This window comes from Vombatus ursinus, unplaced genomic scaffold (assembly GCF_900497805.2).
Source record: "Vombatus ursinus unplaced genomic scaffold, bare-nosed wombat genome assembly UNPS02014807.1, whole genome shotgun sequence".
NCBI classification, from domain to species: Eukaryota; Metazoa; Chordata; class Mammalia; order Diprotodontia; family Vombatidae; genus Vombatus; species Vombatus ursinus.
This window is the reverse complement of record NW_020954585.1, coordinates 5872710-5894669: the sequence shown is the minus strand read 5'-3', so window position 1 is coordinate 5894669 and position 21960 is coordinate 5872710. Positions and strand designations below refer to the sequence as shown.

The window sequence follows — 21960 nt, the reverse complement described above, 5'->3', positions numbered from 1 at the left end:
GAGAAGTCCCAAAGTAGTGCAGCCAGGTGAGAAATGAGCAATCTGGTTTGGTGTATCCCATGACAGCTAAGACCCTTTTACAAAAAATTGCTAAGCCACACTAATCTAGACCTTTCAGGGAGCTAGTGTCAAGGAAAGGGGTGGCCTTACTGGTCTGTGCAGATCAATTCACAAAAAAAACATCCCCATATGTTTTAAGAGTAAACAGATTTTTAAAAATTTGAATAATTTAGTACCAAAGTTCCGAATTCTCCACCTCTTACTGTCAAAGTAACAGGAGATGTTCTGAGGTTTGGAATGTGTAGTTGAATAAAACAGAATACACTAAACATCCTATTTGCCAAAAATAAAAGGAAAAATGCTTGACCACCATTCAGGATAGCTATTTTTTACCCAGTATTAAGATACATGGGCAGCCAGATGGCATGGTGGATAGAGCACTGGGCTTGGAGTTAGGAAGATTCATCTTCCTAAACTTAAATCTGGCCTCAGACACTTACTAGCTGCTTGACCCTGGGCAAGTCACTTAACCTTGTTTATCTCAGTTTCCTCATCTGTAAAATGAGCTGGAGAAGACTCCAGTATTTTTGCCAAGAAAACCCCAAAGGGGGTCAAGAAGAATCAGACCCCACTGAACAACAATGAAGACAAATAATGTAAATGTTTGTTACAAAAGAATTGTGTTCTAGTTCTGCTAATGAACACTTGACAAAATAACAGAATTAACTCAGTTCAATGCAATATCCAGTTTTGTTTCTAGAATACTGACAAACAAGTCAATATTAACATTTATTAAGCACTTACTATGTGCCAGGCACTGTGTTAAATTCTGGGGATACAAAGGCCCCAAACCAAATAAACCAAGTAATAGATAACCCGGCCTCCTCCTAGGGGTTTTCTGGCTTCTTAGACTTACTCACTTCAATGAACTCTTTAATGTAGTGACAACGGCCTCCCTGCTGTCCCCCTTGCACAAGACAATGCATCTCCAGTCCCTGATCTCAAGTGGTTCGAATTCCAATGTAGAAGACAAAATATAATCAACTATATACACTCAAGATATACATAGGATAAACTGGAGAGCCTCAGAGGGAAGACACTAAGATTAAGGAAGGTTGAGAAAGGCTTCTCATAGAAGGAAAGAATTTAGCTGAGGCTTTGCAGGAAGCCATTGAAATAGGAGATAAGAGGTGAGAGAAGAATTCCAAGCATGGGAAACAGATGGTCAGAGAAAATACCCAAAATTGGGAGATGGAGTGTTGTGTTTGAGGAACAAGGAGGACAGTGTCATTGGAGTAGGTGGGTGGGGGGCTTGAAAGACAGGAAGGGGGCAGATCATGAGAGACTTTGAATGTCAAATAGAAGATTTTATATTTGATCGAACAGTAGACTATTGGTGTAGAATGAAGCATCTTCTGTCAGACATAGTCAATGTGCCAATTTATTTTTGCTTAATTGTACTTCTTTGTTACAAAGGAGGGTTCTGTGGTATGGGCAGTGGGGGGAGGAAAGGGGTTATGGGGAAGTGACACTGATGGAAAAAAGCATCAATAAAACATTAAAAATAAAGTTACTGAATCAAAGAAAATGCAATGGCTGTTGAAGGGATCCAATTTCACTACTGGGTTGCAAAATGTGATTCTATTTTAAATACTAGAAAAAGGTTTTACATTTGGTTACAGGGTAAGATCATCAATTTTTTTTTTTTTTTTTTTACCTAGAGCTTAAAGGCAGAAAATTACACTGGTTCATGGTCCATAGGGTGCTATAGTTATGGGCCAACGCCAAAAAAGCTTTCAAGTGGTAGAAAGTGGACATTTTTACTCTTGGCAGTTAGCAAGTTTTAGACTTTATAAGGATGGCAGATCTACACTAGTTCCTGACTTAGGCAATGATTTGTGGGTACTGTTCCTTTTAGATCTTAGACTTCAATTGAGGAGGACTAGCTATCTATAAGTAACAAATGATCTGAATTCACTCAATTCCCCATATTTAAAAAAAAAGTTAAAAAAACCCTTTTAATTAGGGTTTTTTTTTTTGTTTTAGTTGACCTATTTAAAAATTTCTGCTTCTATTGCCTTAACTAATGTTCTCAAACAAAAGGTAATAAGTTAAATATAAAACAATCATAATACAATTTAGGATAAAAATGAGATGGAGAGGCAAAAAAATGTTAGGAGATTGAAAACAGGAAAAATCACTTCCAGCTTTGAATGGAAGAGGAAGATTAGTGACTGCTTCATTAAGAAGTAGTACCTGGGGCAGGTAGGTGTGGAAGTGGATAGAGCACCGGTTGTGGAGTCAGGAGGACCTGAGTTCAAATTTGGCCTCAGACACATGATACTTGCTAGCTGTGTGACCCTGGGCAAAGCACTTAACCCTAATTGCCTTGCAAAAAAAAAAAAAAAAGTAGTACCTGAATTGGGGCTTAAAGAAGAAATGATATTTCAACAGAGATTGGTGGGGGTAGGAAATATGGTAATGGGAATTCTAGGTAAATGGTATGGTATGAATGCAGATACAAAATAGAGTAGGAGAAATTTGAGCAACCATGAAGAATCCTTGCAGGAGTACAGAGTACATTAAGGGGGTATAATTTAAGATGAGGCTAGAAAGTATGTTAGAGCCTTGAATATCAGGCAAATGATTCCATACTGCATTCAAGAGCTGACAGAGAGGTTATGGGAGGTTTTGAGCAGGAGAACAATAATTAGACCTGTGCATTAAGAATATTACTCTAACATGGTTATATAGGAAATAATGGAGTCTAGAGACCTTGGAGAAGTTGGAAGGCTACTATGTAGATGTTGTTGCTGTAGTTGTAGTTGTAGTCGTAGTAGTAGCAGAAGCAGTAGCAGTAGCAGTAGCAGTAGTAGTAGTAGTAGTGGTAGTAGTAGTAGTAGTAGTTGTAGTCATAGTAGTAGCAGAAGCAGTAGCAGTAGCAGTAGTAGTAGTGGTAGTAGTAGTAGTAGTAGTAGCAGAAGCAGCAGCAGCAGTAGTAGTAGTAGTAGTAGTAGTAGTAGTAGTAGTAGTAGTAGTAGCAGCAGCAGCAGCAGCAGCAGAAGCAGGCTAAACATTTGAGTTTGTTAACTGGCTGGATATGAATGGTGAGAGAGTGAGGTGTCTGAGATGATTCCAAGGTTTTGTGTCTGGAGGATGTGAATAAGCAGAGGCAATATGGTACTGTGGAGTGAGAACTGGCTTTAGGGTCTGGAGGACCTGGCTTCAAGTTCTGCCTCTGATACATGGGGGCTGCATGGTCCTGGGCAAGTATTTAATCTCTAATTGCACCAAGCAATTATCTAAGTGTATAAGGTCCAGAGTTGGTGTTTACCTGCATTACTAGAGGAAATTTGCTCATTAGGAATCATTTAAACTAGTGAAATCACAGGTCTACAACATCCTCTTCCCCAAACAAAAACAAAAAGTACTGTACATGGCAAAAAAGAACTGATTTAAGACAATTTGCTAGTCCATAGTCTTCCAGAACCACCTTCTTAATATAAAGTGTGGAAAATGTTACCACTTCCATTATTAACTATTTTTAAACATGAAGGTGGCATTTGGTGCTCAAAATAGGTTTAAAACTATGAGTCCTTAACTTAGAACATAACATCAGGAGGCCTATTTTGTTTATTCAATTTGATTAGTGCAAAGTTCAAAAATGTTTTGAAGACGGTGTTTCACTATACTTTTTAGATAAGCCTTAAAAATGTCCACCCTAGTCATACTTATCCAGTTATTGCAGATGTCAGAGTAATCTCAAGGTTTATTTGACTAAAGCTGTAATATTATTACAGAAAAATGACCCAATAACATTGCAGATTTTAAAGTGGCAAAGGTCAGACTATCTGAAATTATAATGGTGAATTTATCTATCACCTGAAGAAGCCTTAAACTTAGCAGGCAGCATTAATGCAGTATAATGACCAAGTGTAAATGAACTTAAGTAAGAGACTATTAAAAAAAGGATATGGCAGCAAGAGTGACAGCCTGTTCAAAATAAATAGAAATAGTCACAGAAAATTAGGCTAAAAACTCACTCATTAAAGTTAACCAATATGTATGAAGTCCAGCATACAGAGTATTATGTTTAATGTTAGGAGAGACTTAAAGTTTAGATAAGACATGGCCCATGAGCTTACAGGAGTGGGGAGCCTGCGGCCTCAAGGTCACATGTGGCCCACTAGGTCCTCAAGTGTGGCCCTTTGACTGAATCTAAACTTCAAAGAACAAATTCCCTTACTAAAAGGACTCTAGAATCTGGAAGAATAAAAAGGTCAACAGGTACTTTATTGTTCACACCTCACATAGCACTTGTTTTTACAGTTCTTTAACTAATCATGCATATGGTGGCAGGGCTCAGGGAAGGCTTCCTAGAAGAGGTAGTAGGTGAGTTGGGCCTTAAAGGACAGGTAGGAATGCAACAGGTAAATAGGGAAAAGGAAGGCCTTTTAAACACCGGTATCAGCCTGAGGAAAAGTACGGAGAAAACAGAGCTAAGGACACGTTCAGGGACAGAGAACTGTCTAATTTGGCTGAAGCATAGAGTAAATGGAAGAACAAGGAATAGCCCATATTTATTTAGCATTTAAAGTTTTTCCCCTGTATTATTGTGAGGATTAAATGAGATAATACTTGTAAAAGCACTTAGCACAGTGGCTTGTACATAGTAGGCATTTAATAAATGCTTAAACTGGCACCTTAGTGATTGTCTAGTGATCAAAAGGTCTTTATCTGGGGTTCATTAACTAAAAAAAACAACAACTATAGTTGTATTTTTGATAGAGTTTTCTTTGTAATCCTATGTATTTTGTATTTTATGCATTTAAAAACAGTCTTGTGATCAGGAGCCTATAGATTTCCCTGGACTACCACAACACAAAAAAAGATTAGGAACCCTTGGTCTAGTTTAATTTCCTCATTTTGGAGATGAGTAAATTAAGGGCCAGAGTTGAGGTAACACATATCCCGTGCTTTGTCAATCTTAAAGCACTATATAAATACCAGCTCTCACTACTGAATTGACTTGTCCAAGGCCATTTATTGGGCCATTTAAACCTAAGTCCTCTAACACTAACCTGCCCCACAGGGTTGTTGTGAAGACAAAATAAAGTTTGTAAAAGTGCTTAGGACAGTGCCTAGCACATAGTAGGTACAACATAAATGCTTATTCCCTCCCTTCTTTCTTGCTTCCATATTACTAATTCGATGTAATGAACATTTGTTGAATTGAATTGAAGACAGTTAGGTGGGGAGGAACCAGATTGTAGAGGGCCCTGAACTCCAAGCAAAAGAATTTGAAATTTACTTGTGGCAATAAGGAACTACTGCAGATCTCTGAGCAGAAGTGATACAATTAGAGCTATGTGTAATCAAGATTATTCTGGCAGCAATACGAAAGGGAGATTTTGAGGGAAGAACGAGGAAGTATAGACACCTGTTAGAAGGCTATTTTAGTAATAGTTCAAGTACTAAGGGTCTTTATTTTCTTTTTAATTTTTTTCAATTAATGAGAATTTATTTTTTCTTCCTCCCATTCTCCCATTTGAAAGCAAAGAAAGACAAAAATCTTCTAACAAAATACACAGTTAAGCAAAACAAATCCCCACATTGGCCACGTCTGAAAATATGTCTTATTCTGCATATTAAGTCTCTCACCTCTCTATCAGAGGAGGGGTAGCTTGCATCATCATCAGTCTTCTGGAATTGCAGTTGGTTATTGCATTGGTCAGAGTTCTTAAGTCTTTTAAAATTACATCTTTATGTTATTATTGTATAAATTATTCTCCTGGTTCTGCTCACTTCACTTATAACCAGTGTGTCTTCCTAGGTTTCTCTGAAACCATTCTCTTTTCTATTTCTTACAGCACAATAGTATTCCTTTACATTCACAAATCATAACTTGTTCAGTCATTCCCCAATTGATGGGCACCTCCTTTAGTATCTAGTTTTTTGCTACTACAAAAAGAGCTTCTATAAATAATTTCTTTCTTTCTTTTTTTTTGGCTAGGCAATGGGGTTAAGTGACTTGCTCAGGGTCACACAGCTAGTAAGTGTTACGTGTCTGAGGCCAGATTTGAACTCACATCCTCCTGACTCCAGGGTCAGTGCTCTACCCACTGCACCACTTAGCTGCCCCACTGCTATAAATAATTGAGGAGCTTTAATTAAGGTTTCAAACACAGGAGACTGGGTGAATGTGATCCCAGACAGAAAGTGAAGTCAGAAAGTGAAGTCAGAAAGAGAAACAGAATAGGGGTTAAAGAGAAAGATAATCAGTTTGGGCTTCTATGTTGAGTTTGAGATACTGGGAGGACCAATTAGGCGGAGATAGGCAGTAGGAGACAGGGGTCTAGAGCTCAGAGGAGCTATCTGAAGGGGAGATAAAGACTTGGGAGTGATCTCCATGATAGTCGTAGTTGAACCTGTGGAAATGAATATGACTGGCAGAGGAAGGGTATACAGAGAGTTAAGAAGTGGAATAGGGACAGAAATTTGGGAAATATTCTCATTAAGGGGTCATAACGAAATCATGGCAGAAGAGAAAGAAACAGAAATTCAAGAAAGTGGGATGTTTCTGGAACCAAGGAGGGAAGAATATCCAATAGGAAAGGAAGCAGGCTGTGTCAAAAGTGGAAGGGAGTTCAAGGAGGATAAGTTCTGATTTCTTGACTGGGAGGTTATAGGTGACTTTGGGAGTCTCAATAGAGTGGTAAGATAGATGTCTGATTGCAAGGAATGGAAGAGAGAATTGACAGTGGGGAAGTTGGAGGCAGCTCCAACTTTCTGCCATTTTAGAAGTGGCAGAAAAAAAAAGATGGACTGATATCTGGCTGGGGTAGAAGGATCAAGCAAAAACTTTATTAGGACTGGAGAGATCTGAGAATGTTTATAGGCAAATGAGAAAAAACTCTGGAGTAAGAGGGGATGATTGCTAGATCAAGGTCCAAGAGGAGGCAGGAATTAATGGGATCAAGGGGAGAAGGTAGAAGGATTAATTTTAGTGAAAAGTAGCAGTATCTCTTCTGTAACTGGAGGGAAGGAGTGAGTCAACTAGCATTTATAAAGCACCTACTATGTGTCAGGCAGATACTAAGAAGTTAAAAAAAAAGCAAGAGCAAAAATAACAAAAAAAAAGTCCCTGCTCTCAAGGAGCTTGTGGTCTAATGAGGAGATAACATGCAAGCAACTATATAAAACAAACTATTTACAGGATAAATTGGGGCAGTCTAAGAGGGAAGGCACTAAGATTAAGGAGGACTGTGTAAGGCTTCTTGCAGAAGGTAGAATATTAGCTGAGATTTGAAGGAAACCAGGGAAGCCAGGAAGCAAAGATGAATGAAGGAGGGAGAACATTCCAGGATACCAAATGAAGGAGAAGAGTCTGAGTATGGGGGGAACAGCCAATGAAAATGTTTGGGAAAAATGTTTGGGAGATGGAATGTCGTGTGAGAAACAACAAGGAGATCAGTGTCACAGAAGAGGCTGATATGGTAAGACCTATACTTTAGGAAGATCAGTTTGACCACAGAGTGGATAATAGATTGGAGTAGGGAAGAGATTTGAGGCAGGGAGATCAACTGGCAGGCAATTTCAATGGTCTAGCTGTGAGGTGCTGAAGACTTGCACTAGTATAGTTGCAATGTCAGAACAGAGAAGGGGGGTGTATATGGGAAATATTTCGAAGACAGAAATGACAGGAGCTGGAAGCTGATTGGATAGGGGATGAGGGTGGGTTTGAGACTGAGGAATCAAGGATGACACCTATGTGCAAGTGTAGGTGACTAAGATAATCCTGGTACCCCCAACAGTAATGGAGAAGTTAGGAAGAGGAGAGGTTTTCAGAGCTGGGATGGGGCCAGAGATGAGTTCAGTTTTACCTTTGTAACATCTCTTGAATGTGCCTCCTTCTCTCCTCTGACATTGTTAAAATCCTAGTGTAGACCCTCATCATTTAATGCTTGGACTATTGCAATGGTCTGCTGGTCGGTGTCCCTGCCTCAAGGTGCTCCCCAAGGCAGCCCATCCTGTACTTCTATAACCATTATATCTCCTGCTTCTTTTTCTATTTGTCTAATAGTTACTTTTCAGTTGATAGCACCTTCATTCCCCTAATTACTCAGGTTTAAAATGCAAGTTATCTTAGACTCTCCTTTGTCTCCTACTCCAATATCCAACCAGCCACTAAGTCCTATTGATTTTAACCTTTTTTATGTCCAGCATCTATCTTCTTCTCTCCATTCCCGTTGTCAATTATTATTATTATTCAGGTTTTTATCACTCATTTCCTGAACTATCAAAATAACTTTCTATCTGGTCTCTCTTCTTTTCATTCTATCCTTCATAGCTGAAGCTATCTAGAGTAAAATAACCTTCTCAATGCACAGAGACTTCCTGCTTAAAAACCTCTCTCTTGCCTATTGGATAAAATAGCAATTCCTTAGCTTGGAAATCAAGGCTCTCCACAATCTGACTTCAGCCTTCTTTTCCATGTCTTATTTCACACGATTTCTCTTCATGAAGTCTGTGCCCTGGGTAAATAAGACTACTCAGTGTTCCAAAAATAATTGAGGGCATTCTGAGATAGCAAACAAAATTGTAGTTTTTTGTTTACTCTGTTCTCTTTTCTCATTTCTATCTTTCAGAAGTTTACTCCTCTTTTCTGGGGATACAGATGTTAGAATCCTGGCTCTGCCATTTACTAGCTGTGTATACTTTGATAAGTCACTTTCCATTAAGGGGCCTTCTAGCTCTAGGTCTATCCCTGATCCTATCATGGCATTTCCTTCATGAAATCTTCACTTAAATACCCAATTGAAAATGTTCCCTTGGTTTATCTAATAGCTCTTGGCTTCCTTCAAGTCTCAGATAAAATCTCACCTTTGGCAAGAAGTCTTTCCCAGTTCCCCTTAATGCCAGTGCCTTCCCTCTGAGATTATCTCCAATTTTTCCTGTGTTGCTTATATACAGTTGTTTGCATGTGTCTCTCTCATTAGATGGAGAGCTCCTTGAGAGGAGCTATTTGTCTTTATACCTCCTGTATTTAGCACAATGCCTGGCACACAGTAGATATTTAATAAATGCCTGTTGACTCTTGATCTCAAATATTCCTGGAGAACATTGTCTGGATCTCTATTTTACCATTCTTATCCTCTACCTTATATCATATCTGGATGTGTCATATCCTTCCTAAAAGACTGTAATCGCCTAGAGGGTAGGGGTTATATCATTTTTCATCTTGGTATATTAGCACCTAATGGTGCCTTGTGCATAGCTGTCATTTAATAAATAGGAGAAAATTTAGATTAAATGACCATGCTCAGAACTGTGGAACAAGAAGGGAGAAGTCAGATGGTGAGAGCTTGCAGATTGGGTATGGCAGAAGGTTGTGGGGTGGAGGAAGCACAAAAGATTCTAGGCTGGTAGTTGGTCAGTCAATAAACATTTATTAAGCACCTAATATGTGCCAGGGACTGTGGTAAGAGCTGGAGATGCAAATACAAAAAAGACAGTCACTGCCCTCAAGGAACTTACAATTTAATGGGGGAAGACAACGTACAAAAGGAAGCTAAAAAGTGGGGGGAAGAAAAGTGGGGAGAAGGTAGATATGATCAAGTGCAACCACATGGGAAATGAATAGTTGACTGGCCTGGGGGGTCCCTTCTTAAATGCAGGTTCTGGGAGGAGCTCTAGCTCCAACCTCTAATCAGAGAGGCCTCAAGAGCAGAGGGTACTGATGAGACAGGAATATCAGGGCTGATGAGATCTTGCAAGCTGAAGATGTCCCCAGGCATGATGAAGTCCAAAGTACTACAGCCAAAGTGGGAAATGAAGTAACTAGCGAAGCGTGAAGGTGGCAAACTAAGGGGTAGTTATGGAGGTAAGTGAAGCCAGAATGGGGGAGATCACCTGGATCAAGGAATTCCATAATAGCTAGCATTTATATATCCCTTTAGTTTTGCAAAGCACTTTACATACATCTCTTATTCAAACCTCATAATAACCTTAGGAGGTAGATATTATTTTTGTTGTTCAGTTGTATCCCACTTTTCCTGGCTCCATTTGGGGTTTTCTTGGCAAAGTTGTTTGTCATTTCCTTCTCTAATTTATTTGACAGATGAGAAAAATGAGGCAAACAGGGTTAAGTGACTTGGCCCAGGCTCACACAGCTAGTAAATGTCTGAGGCTGGATTTGAACTCAGGTTTTCCTGACTGTATACCAGATGTTTTATCCACTGTGCCATGTAGCTGCCATAGATACTATTAGTATCACCATATTACAGATGAGGAAACTAACTTGATTGTCAAAAAGGCAGAAAGCAGGTTTTACTAGAAAACAGGAGATGAGGTTATAGTTGGAGAGAGGAATTGTAAAGTTCTGAACCTTGGGAGTGGTGTATCTCTAAGAGATGATGAAATGTAAGATGCAAATCATGGGAGGCTTATGACAGAAATGAGGGGTGGTTGAGGAGGCAAACAAGCACAATGGTATAGAGGGCAGGAATTAGTAGAGTGGCCACCTACAGTTTACTCCTCAGTCTGTTCAAAACTGTCCCTCCCATGGAGAAGTTGGATATGCCTCACAGCAAAAAGAGAAGGGAAGCTTCTTTCTCCCCCCTCACCTCTTTATGGCAGGTAGTAAGGGCAGAGAGTAACTGGTGGAGATGGACTCATGTTTATGCCATTCTATTCCTTTGAATAAATGTCTAGAAGAGAGAGTACATGTATTGATGTGCAACTGAGGACATTTAAAAAACAAACCGTGAAAGGACAAAAATTTACAACCACAAACATGAAAAAGAGAGGCAGTGTAGTCTCTGAGACTGGAAGACCTGGGGTGTGTGTTCTGCCTCTGAGACATACTGGCTGTATGGCTCTGGGCAAGTTATTCAACCTCTCAGGGCTCCAGGCAACTAAGACTATTTCATAACAGGTGTTGACCAGCATTGATACAAAGAGTTTCTTAATCAGAAATTCCCGGTACATATATGAAGTTATGATCAGAGAGTAGAATTTCAAAGTTCTACATCTCAAAAGTCACTCTATGGAATAGTGCATTTAAAACAAGCTATATACATTTATTATAAAATATTTAACAAAGACTGGACAGTGTTTTTACTCATTCTGTAAAGATTATGTTCAGTAATTATATAACCCTAGAAACCATCCAGAGTTTGTAGCCATATCTTTCTTCTAAACAGACATATATTCTTGCACTAAGCTTAGCAAAAACTATCTTTTCCCCATTTAAATCACAACTGGAGTAAAAAAAATGTTTTTAAAAAGAAGAATTTTTAACAGAGAATGCATAATGTTTAGAATTCAGCTCTGTGCTTCAGCAGTAATGAAAATTGAAGGGTAAAAAAGAAAATCAACCAAAAGAATCACATCACAGACACTTTTAAAATGCAAAATATTGAAAAGAAACATAGTGCTATCCACACAACGTTTACATACAAAGAAAATACATGAGAATTATTCCATAAATGATTATTAAGAGTTGCATTTGTGAAGAACTAGTAAACTCAAAAGAAATGTAGTTCATGCAAAATCACTGTCCTTTCATCTGTTACAGCTAGTCTCCAGTTCCTGTTACCAGTTCAGTAGTTTCAGGCTTCCAAATGAATGAGGCCTATTTCAGGAAAAAAGTACTTTCCTGTAAACTCCCTTGATTTTTATTTCTTGACACACCTTTTCAAAACAATAGACAAGGCAGGCATGAACACCTAACCAAACAATATGTAAGTTCTCAATGGCTTCAGGTTTTATGTCCTTCCAGAAGTTATTTTTAACCCAATAACTGAGAATATTATACACTTAAAAGTAGTAACTTATGATTAACTGTGAAATTTAACATTTAAAAAATGAACAGTAGCATAAAACTAAAGATATTCCTATTTCTTATATTCATTAAGTCATGCTGGGTAGTACAATATTTCAAGTTCTTAAGTTAGTTTGCAGTTTATGTTTTATGTTCAAGGGCATAAATACGAAAGGAACTTCTATGTGATATAACTAACTCTACTTATTGTCTCCTAACTGCTGTAACTTCTGGTATAAATGTAGAAAAACCTCCAATGAGAAACATTTTTCAAATATTGGTTTAAAAATTACATAATAATATAAACTATCATTGAATATTGCAGGTTTATATTAAATATTTGTTACTAAAATATTACACATTAGTATTAAACAGTGGCCATTAAAATATCACATGTTAATATTAAATTTTGGCTATTTTTAAAAAATTCCTTATTGAAGAGAGATTTAATCAATAGTACACTAAATTTAGAAGTAGAAGACATAGGTTCTAATGTCATGTTATATTTTGGGTTTTTGTACTTGCCAAATAGATAGTACTTGTCCTCTATAAACTTCACAAAAAGTTATAGAAATTAATGCAGTATTATCTACAAGGTATTATGAAACTAGATCTGGGACTCAGGATACCTGGGTTTTAGTATTTATTGACTTTGTTCCAAACTATGTCCTTTCCATTTCTAAATCATGAAAAGACCTTGGAAAAGTCTATTCAACCTTCTGTACCTCAGTTTCCTCAGCTGTCAAATGAGGGGTTGAACTAGCTGCAACAGAAAATTTAAAAAAAAAGCTGAATGTTTTTGTAAAAAGAAAAAAGGCTTTTCTGGTTTGTACTGAATTAACTAGTTGTAATAAAATTAAACAAGGTTGTTTCTCCTAAAAAAACCTCTTCAATATTAAACAGATTTGATTCTAAAAGTCTACTTTGCTTTTAGAGACTGATGAAGTATTTGGGCACCCACTATACCTTGAGAACTAGGGGAAGGCCCTGTGTGGAAAATTTATAGAAGAACATGATAAAAGTTATGAAGGATGGGCAGCCATGGATGGCATGTATCACTGAAGTAATACCCACATTGAGGGAATCATAGATTCACTGAAGCAAAATTATTATTTTTATCTTAGTGCTCCTAACAGAAGGCTGCAGTCTTACGCTTTTTCTTGATTCACAGCCAGGAACTTACCTAGCTTTTCTTCTGATTTATTTAGGGCCAATAGAGACATGGAAGCAGGGCTATTGATACAAGTAACCTCTCTCTGAAGTTTCCCTCCTTTCCCTTTACAGTCACTGTGGGGCCCTTGAATGGGGGTGCCTTGGACTGTTAAGTTCTCTTTTATCTTATGACCTAAATCCCTTTGAGTAAACCTGATGAGAGCACATATTTTTGGGAAAAACTGACTAGCTTTAAAAAAAAAGAGAGGAATGCCAAATATTTTTTATCGAGAGTAATAAGCACTGCTAGTAATATGGGAAGGAAGGTAGAGGCGTTTTGAAACTTCAAATAAATAACTTGCACCTGTACTTGATGTGGATTAATGGAAATTGGACATTGACTTTCACTTAACAAATCACAGAATAAGCAGCAAGGGAGAAAAAGAATCATGATAAGAAAATAATATGCCTGTTTATGCTTATTTGGGTTATAAGATTGCAAAAAAGATCTTCAACTTAAAAAAAATAACCTATATAGGTAGGTGCAAAAAATGCAGTGAAAAGATTTAAAGGGATGAATACCACACAAAATGTTGATGTCTTCATAAATTACCAAAATGCAGCTTATAGTTTATTGAGTTTTTTACATTAGTTAAGAGGAAGAAGTTGAATAACAACTCACATGTAAAAGTTTGTTCCTGCAAAGTTTTCTATAGCAGGAATAATTAGTAGTTTTTCTCCTTCACTGTTGCCATATACACATTTAAATGCCTGTATCCACACAGAAAAAAATTTGGAAAGGAAAATGGCATTCCCTTGCTCTTGTTCAAATTCCTTAGTGTATGGGAAGGACAGCATTAAAAACAGTGGCTAGATGATGTCACACCCATGAATTATCAAAGACTTCCTCAACACCTAACTTCTAGGAAGGTTATATAGCTCTGTTTAATTATATGCTACTTCACCCTCAAGCTTTGTTTCCTTAAAGTGTCACTAAGGTAATGTATATTCATCAGGAAATCATGCAATACAGCAAGTGTGTGAGGGCAAATTCAGGATATGGTAGAGAATTTAACTCATTAGACTCCCCAAACACTTGACCTGACAAAATATTTGCATTTATCTCTAACAGTACACTTCTTCAACATTTTGGTGTGTTTATTAGTTTCCATTTGTTTTTAAAATATTATCATGAAAATTCCCCTGATGGTGAACATGCAGCAAGGTGTAGTGGTTAGTCCTAGACCTGAAGACCTACCATTAAATCCTTCCTCTGAAACTTAATAGCTATTGACCCTAGTCTGGGCAGCTAGGTGACTGAATGGCCTGGAGTCAGGAAGACTCACCTTCCTGAGTTCAAATCTAGCCTTAGACACTAGCAGTGTGACTCTGGGCAAGTCACTTAATCCTGTTTGCCTCAGTTTCCTCATCTGTAAAATAAGCTGAAGAAAGAAATACAAACCACTCCAGTGTCTTTACCAAGAAAACCCTAAAATGGGGTCACAAAGAGTCAGACATGACTTAAATGACTCAACAACAAAATGGCCATAGTCAAGGCACTTTGTTTCTTCATCTGTAAAAAGAGGGAATTAGAATAGATGGCCTTTAAGCTCCCTTCTAACTTTAAACCTAACCTAAATCTGTGAGAATATCATCTTAAATACTTGCACAGTCACATAAAAAAAAAAACAACAAATAAATATTTAAAGATATTTGATAGCTAGACAAAGAAGGGCCATTTTAATCTTCCTCTTCCTCTAGAGCATTTGTTCCTTTAAAGTTACAGAAATTAAAACCCATTTCTGCAAACCACATACTGGAGCTGACTTCTGTAAATGCAACTGGTTATTTTGTGTTTTGCATTATAAAGATATAGCAGCTTGGCAGATAATGCAAAGGACACAGAAAACACTTAAAAGAATTATAATAAGCACTCCTGCTGATGCCATGCCATATGAATTTTCATTTCAAAAGGGTTTAGCTTCTGATTTGTTTATGGGGAATATAGGGTATGAGTAATGGAGGTTTTCAAGGCTTCCAATCTGTACATGCAAAAAAGTGAGGGACAGTCATGTTTTAATGAAACCATCCATGATCAGCTTTAGTTTTATATTGCACAGATGATATTGTTTTGGTTTTTTACATGGTAAATTTAGACTTCCACTCCCAAACACTAGATAAAAATGTAGACCCAAAATATTGAGGAAAAAAATGACTAAAATTCACCATCATCAAACATTTCTTGAGCTTAGATATGTGCAAGGTCCTAGAGAGATACAGCAATATAAAGGGACTGCACTGGATAGAGTGCTGGTCAGAAAGACCCCAGTTTAAATCTCACCTCACATACTAGTTGTGTGACTCTGAGAAAGTCACTTAACCTCTGCTGAAGTGTTCTCAACTGTAAAATGGGAACAACAACAACACTTACCTCATAGGATTGTTATAAAAGACTTAATGAGATAATATTTGTAAAATGCATAGCATATTGCTTGGCACATAGTAAACACTACATAAGTGCTTATTCCTTTCCTTCCTTTCCTGTACCCTCGAGGAGGTTTACAACCTTTAAAAAAAAATTAGAGTTTTGTACATATTTTGTACATAGTCTATAAAGCTACTAAGTTTTTAAAGCAGGATTTGAACTCAGATCTTCCTGACTTCAGGGTCAGTGCCATCTTGATGTCATTGTATGACAATGACAGCATGTCATAGAATGAGAGCATGCTAAATTTTAAAATACACTTTGTTGATATCTTTTGCTTTTTACATCACATGGATAAATAAATAAATAAAAAACCCAATTATTAGGTGCTTGCTAGGAGCAAAGCACAGGGAATACAACATATCCCTTACCTTCCCAGAGGGCTATTCCTTATAACAAAGAATAAAAAAAGAGGGGGGAAAAAACCTAACCAACATATAGAAAAAGTTTGACATATGCAGATTCATATTCATACTCTACCCCGTCCCTACCTTGTGCATGGAAGGCAGCGTGTGAAAACTTTTCCTTCTTGACAATCAGTCATCAACCAGGCTGAATGGCAACTATTCCTTGCCTCCAGAAGGATAGGCATTTATTTCATAGAATCATAAATCACAGACTGAAAGCTGGAAGGAACTTTAGAGGTGACCTAATCCAACCCCCTCATTTTACAGATGAGGAAACTTATGCCAAAAGTGGTTCAGTGACTTGCACAAAATGACACTAATAAGTGTTTAAGGTGGCATTTGAACCCAAGATCTTTCTGATGCCAAGTCCAGCATTCTATCCACTATACCAAATGTATATGGCACACAGTCACACCATGTTCACCATGTATCTATAGAATCATCGATATATTGACTTACACAAAATATTTTTTCAATTTAAGTATAAAATATTAACATTCAAGTCTCTGGAAATTTAAAAACCTGACAACTATGAAAGGGAACATAATTATAAGGGAAGCAATCTGGTCAAGGTTAATGGGCCCCAAAGCATGACCTTGTTAAATCTATCAGTCATAGGTATTTGTCTCATACATACATACATACACACACACACACACACACACACACACACACACACACACACAGAGTATTTTCTCAAACAAGCCCTTTCATTTGATGCCAACAGTAGCTCAGTTAGGGACAGTACTGTACAGAATCAATGTGTGCTAAATGTATGTTAAAAAAAATTAAAAGAACAATTTAAAATTAACTGTAGGTACATTTTGTGCATACATATGAAAAAGCAGTTTAGTCTTTGGGATCCATGGGGTTAAATTATGGAAACATTTTTAGCCTCTCGCATTACCCCAGGAAAAAACTAAAGGTTCTTCTTATTTTAAGAATACAGTTAGGCAACACAAACTAAGTCTTGAGGTAAAAAAAAAAATTACATAGGCCTCAAAAAAAATCTATGGAGTTTAGGGAAGTCACATGTCTGAATCTACTAGATATTAAAAAGTTGTTATATTTATAACCTGAACTAAAACAAAAGTCGCTTTGCAGTCTATAAATAATTAGTATATATCTTATTTCAAAAGGAATTCATTTACAAATACTTAAAACTAATTACTGAATAGATCATTCACCATAACTTTCTGTTTCTGGAAAAATGCTCATACAAATGTAAAATACATTATTGAATATTTAAAAATCCTTAAGAAACATAAATGCTAGCCACGAATAAAAAAGGAACATCCACTTTATTAAAACCTTGAGTTTTTGTTGACTCAAAATGTTTCACAATCATAATCGGCATATATCAAAGACCAGTTTAACATGAGAGAAGGTATAAAAAGAAAAGGGTGTTTCAAGATCTACTGAAAAGTAGACCAACTGCCACTTTAGTAAAATCCAACAAGATGAGTGTACTACAATAAAGCCTTTTCAGCTGTAGGAACTACAAATGAGCTATTGCTCACCTGGCAATTCTTAATTAAATGGGGAGTTTCTCTTTCACATTCTTGTGAGTATTATTTTCTTAAGACTAGACACTGGATGCCTTTTTCGGCTTCTGAAAAACATGTAATAGTAATGCCACTGCGAACTTTATGTGTTTTAACTATAATTTTGGGTGTGGTTTGGTGAAAAATGGGAAAATTTTCAAGGGAAGCTCCTTTTCCCAGGGTTTAAGTTTCTTACAGCAAATTCATTATTATTACTTAAAAAAAAAAAGATTGGCTTTATGTCCCTAAAATCCAAAGAGTTCTTATAAATGTTTATGTAGAAAAAAAAATTCTTGCTGGAAAACACCATTCTTGCCTTGATCAATATTTACCTCTTGGGACGATAAATCTGGCTATTTACATCAATCCAAGTCAACCTCTGACTACTCCGACTAACGTAAGGGAGTTTGATTCTCTTGGATCGCGTCCTTTAAGTAGTAGATGTGGGAGAAATTTCTGCCACAAAACCCAGCCGTGGGGATGAAAGACTTGAGTTTTTCCTAGCTGAGCCTCCAGGAGATAGGTAAAGGCTGTTTCCTTCACCGCCCAACTCCCCCCACCCCTACCCCCGCCCCATTCCTTCCATTTCAATCCCAATTACCCCCAGCCCAGACTGGAGAGAGCAAACAACTCTGGGCTGGGAGAACTGTTTCCGTTCTTCCTTCACTAACCAGGGACACAAAAGGTGGTCTTGCATCAATCTACAAATCCCAGGAAGATTCCCCACCTTCTCCCCCACCTCCCCCAACCTCCCCCAACCTCCCCAGCAAACCCTTCTGGGCATCCCTCGAGTGCTCCAGGGTCTCTCTTCAATCCTCACGAAGACCCCCCCCAACAGTTCCCTCCCACCACTCTTAGCCCTTTCCCTGGCCACTGCGGGTCCCCCAGTCCCTTACTCGGTAGGTGTTTTCGGTGAGCTTGCTCACTTCCTCCGGACCCCGAGACATGGTGCGGGTGTCTCTGCGACTCAGCCGGGAGTCTCAGTGCCTGCCTCTGGGACAGAGAGGAGGAAGGAGGCGGTGCCGTCCCCGGGTCCGGGGCCGCGCCGCCTTCCCGGGGAGCTTGCGCTGAGGCCGAGGGCCCGGGGGCGCTCCCGTCTCCCCGGACGGCGTGCCTCTGGGGGGCGAGCCGCGGGCAGGGGACCGTGTGAGGGTGCGGGCGAGGAGGAGGAGGAGGAGGAGCGAGGCTGGGTCCGCGCTGTCCGTCGCCCGCTCCGGAGCGCCCCTCCCTCCAGCCGGAGCCCCCAGCGAAACTGTCAAAACTTGGGGAGCTGCAGCTGCTACCGCCGCCGCTGCCGCCGCCGGCCTGGGAGGAGGGGGAGCAGGAGGGAGAGCGGGAGGGGGAGCAGGAGCTGGAGCAGGAGCTGGAGCAGGATGAGGAGGAGGTGGGGGGGAGAACCGGGGAAGGCGGAGCAGCCTGACGCGGCAGCCGGAGCGAAGGAGGGGCGGGGCGGGGTGGGGCGGGGCCGGGCCCGGCCTGGCCCTACCTGCGCGGGGTTTGGGGCAGAGCCGAGCTGGCCGGGGCGCCTCGGGCCCGGGAGGGGAGGCCGGCTCCGGGAGGTACCGGGTGCGCTCCGCTGTGCGCAGGGCGCCCTCTCCTGGGGCCTGCACCCCGGCCCCCTAGCACAGACCCGGGTTCCCCCCTTACCCCCGGCCTCAGGACCCTCGGGATCCCGAGGAGCACCTGGGGCAGGACGGCCAAGGGAAGGGACCCTCGGAGGGCGGGAGCGAAGGCGACCGGCTCGCCGCTCTTTTCCCGCGCCAACTCTGTCTAGAGGGCAGTAACTTGGAGCCAGGCGGTGCCAGGGTCTGTCTAAGTTTGCCAAACTGCGGCATGCGCTTTCTTCAGGTTCCTGCCCCGGGAGAGCCTTCCTAGGGGGACTAGCAAGTTTTTTACCTTTTATTTGTTGGATGGTTCCTCCTGAGTTCCTCTCATAGGGGTTCGATGTTTCTTGGTGAGAGAGGGTGCTGACTCACCCTTCCAACTCCCTACCACTCACTCTTCGAGCTGAAAACGCAAATGCCCAGAGGGGATATAGAAGCCAAGATGAGGAATATATCTTTATATGTGCCGAAGCTATAAAGGGAAAGGTTTTTTCTTTTTTTTAAAGTGTGAATACAATGAGGTATGACTATGTCAACCAGCGAGTGAGGATCCTGACCATAGAAGTGTTCGAGTAGTTTTTTTGTTTGTTTGTTTTGCTACTGTAACCCCGGAAGATATGTACTAAGGCAGAGAGGGGCTGTGATCCGCATGGGTGGAGAGTGTATCCACACTCACGATAGCACTTTTTCTGTCTGGAGAGGTTTGTGGTACATTGGAGAGAACTGGGTGTAGAATCAGAAGACCTGGGCTCAAACTTCAGTTCCTCCATTTACGACTTGTGTGACAATAGGCAAATTATTTGATTTCTGGGTCTCAGTTTCCTTATCCATAAAACGAAGAGGTTGGATTAGACAATCTCTAAGGTTCCTAAGATCTTGGAAGTGAACTTGTGACAAGACACTCACTAGGTGTATTTCTCTTGTTTTCAGTACTTATTTGTGTGTGAGGGGAATGGAGGAAAGCATGCCCTTAGCAACTACAGATGAAATTAGACTTAATATTTTTTCTCTTTTTGGTGACTAGTTGAAGAAATTGAATACAGTAGGGTTAAGGGTGATGGGCCTTTTCTCATCTTCTTCTAAAGATAAAATTGAAGGGAGAGGCATTTGTGAATAACTTAACCTTGGCTTTAGATTCCGATAGAAATGTTTGGAGGTAGGGCGAGGAAGTAAGGGGAGGAATGGGATAAGGAGTCATTGTATTATGTTACAGTTGGAGCTGGCAAGTGCTTAACCTAGGGCAGGTAGGTACTCAGTTATTCAATAAATCTGTGCCAGGGTCTGTTTTAAACGATGGGGTTTAAAAAAAAAAAGGAACTCAAAATCTACTGTGGGAGACAAATGCGTACAAACAAGCTATATACAAAATAAATAGGAAATAAGGAAGGGAAGACACTAGGATTAAGAGAGATCGGCAAAGGCTTCTGGTAGAAGATGAAATATTGACTGGGGTAAAGGAAGTCGTGGAAGTCAGTAGGCAGCAACAAGGAAGAAGAACTTTACAGATGTGAAGAACCAGAGAAAATGCCTAGAGTTGGGAGATTGTTAGGGGAACAGCAAGGAGGCCAGCGTTACTGGACTGAAGAGTAACTGGGTAGTGAGGTGTACAAAGACTGGAAAACTGGAGGGGGCTAGGTTCTAAAGGACTGTGAACGCCAGAGGATTTTGGCTAGGGGCCATAGGGAAGTACTCCTCTTCCTTTATCCCCCTCCCAATTAACAAAACAAACAAAACTCTACTACTGGATGGTTCTTTAAATAAAAATAGAACATTTAAAAGGAAGACAAAGAATGGTAGGAGCTCTTATTGGAGAGATTTCTTCCTAAAAAATTTCTGAATGTGGCAGGTATTGAAATTACATCTAGTATTTACAGTTCACTAGGGAAAGCCACACAGTGAAATCTCTGTTATTTGTTATGCTGAGGTCAGAATGTGAAAGGTGTCAGACACTGGACTTAGAACAGAAACACAAATTGGAACTCTTGCATAGGAAGGACTCTGTTATCAGGTTTTGGAAGCTGTAAAATAAATCAAGCCTGGAGATGGAAAGGTGTACTTAGCACCTAGAAACAGCACTTAGTCTGTTAAGTAAAACACATTATGTCTTAATGGAAAGGTGGTTTTAAGCTGTTGAAGCTACTTTTCCCCTCTTCACTTGATTTATGGTATTAAAAAAACTCTGGTTATAAATATATGCTATAGAATATAGTGGTTTATATGTACTATATACATAGCAAGAGAAGCAATATGGCATACTAGAGGGTTGGTCTGGGGATCAGAAAGACTGGGTTCAAGTCATGCCTCTAACACAAACTAGTTCTGTGTACCATTGACAAATCATTGAACCTCTCATTTCCCCAGGCAACTTTCTAAGACTACAAAGTACAAATTTTCACTTCTCTATTGGCTCATTATCTTTCCCCTGCACCAGTGAAATCACTGGTCCATCCATTGATAGACACAGGATGTCTCAAAAGTCTTAGCCTTAGTTCAGTTATTAGTCTAATAGTCTCTCTCACTCTTTTTAAAAAATCATCTATACATATACAAACATCCTATAGCATAATACTATGTAATAAATGAAATATTTTAATTAGTATATCTCTTTAGTTAACATCTTAGTTGCACTTGCAATATGTGAGTTATGAGTTTATAATTATTACCACCATTACAACTAATAATAATAAAAAATAGCATTCACTATACATACATATATATACCGAGCTTGCTCGCTCACTTGGCTTGCTCGCACTCTCTCTCTCTCTCTCTCTCACCTTTCATATTGTGACATCCTACAATGCCTTGTAATGAATGGGAATCATTTCATGCACCACTGAAACTCAGCTAACTGAGTGGTGGAATAAGTATTAGGAATTTAACCTTTAACAATTCACAGTACAGCAATATTATTTAAATCCAGAAATGATAAAGAATAACACACCCC

The 21960-nt window shown here is 39.3% G+C and overlaps 1 protein-coding gene across 3 annotated transcripts in view; it reads right to left on the bottom strand.

Moving 5' to 3' along the window:
* The window catches only part of BAIAP2L1 (BAI1 associated protein 2 like 1), a 132223-nt gene extending 112839 nt beyond the window's left edge, over positions 1-19384 (bottom strand). For 2 of the 3 annotated variants that reach the window (XM_027874594.1, XM_027874596.1), the window contains exon 1: positions 18309-18484. In XM_027874594.1, coding sequence (XP_027730395.1) covers positions 18309-18359 — 51 coding nt within the window. In that variant the 5' untranslated portion in view covers positions 18360-18484. Of the gene's footprint in view, positions 1-18308; positions 18485-19308 lie in introns of those variants that run through there. The other variant, XM_027874595.1, reaches the window with a different exon arrangement.
* Between the last annotated feature and the right edge of the window lie 2576 nt (positions 19385-21960).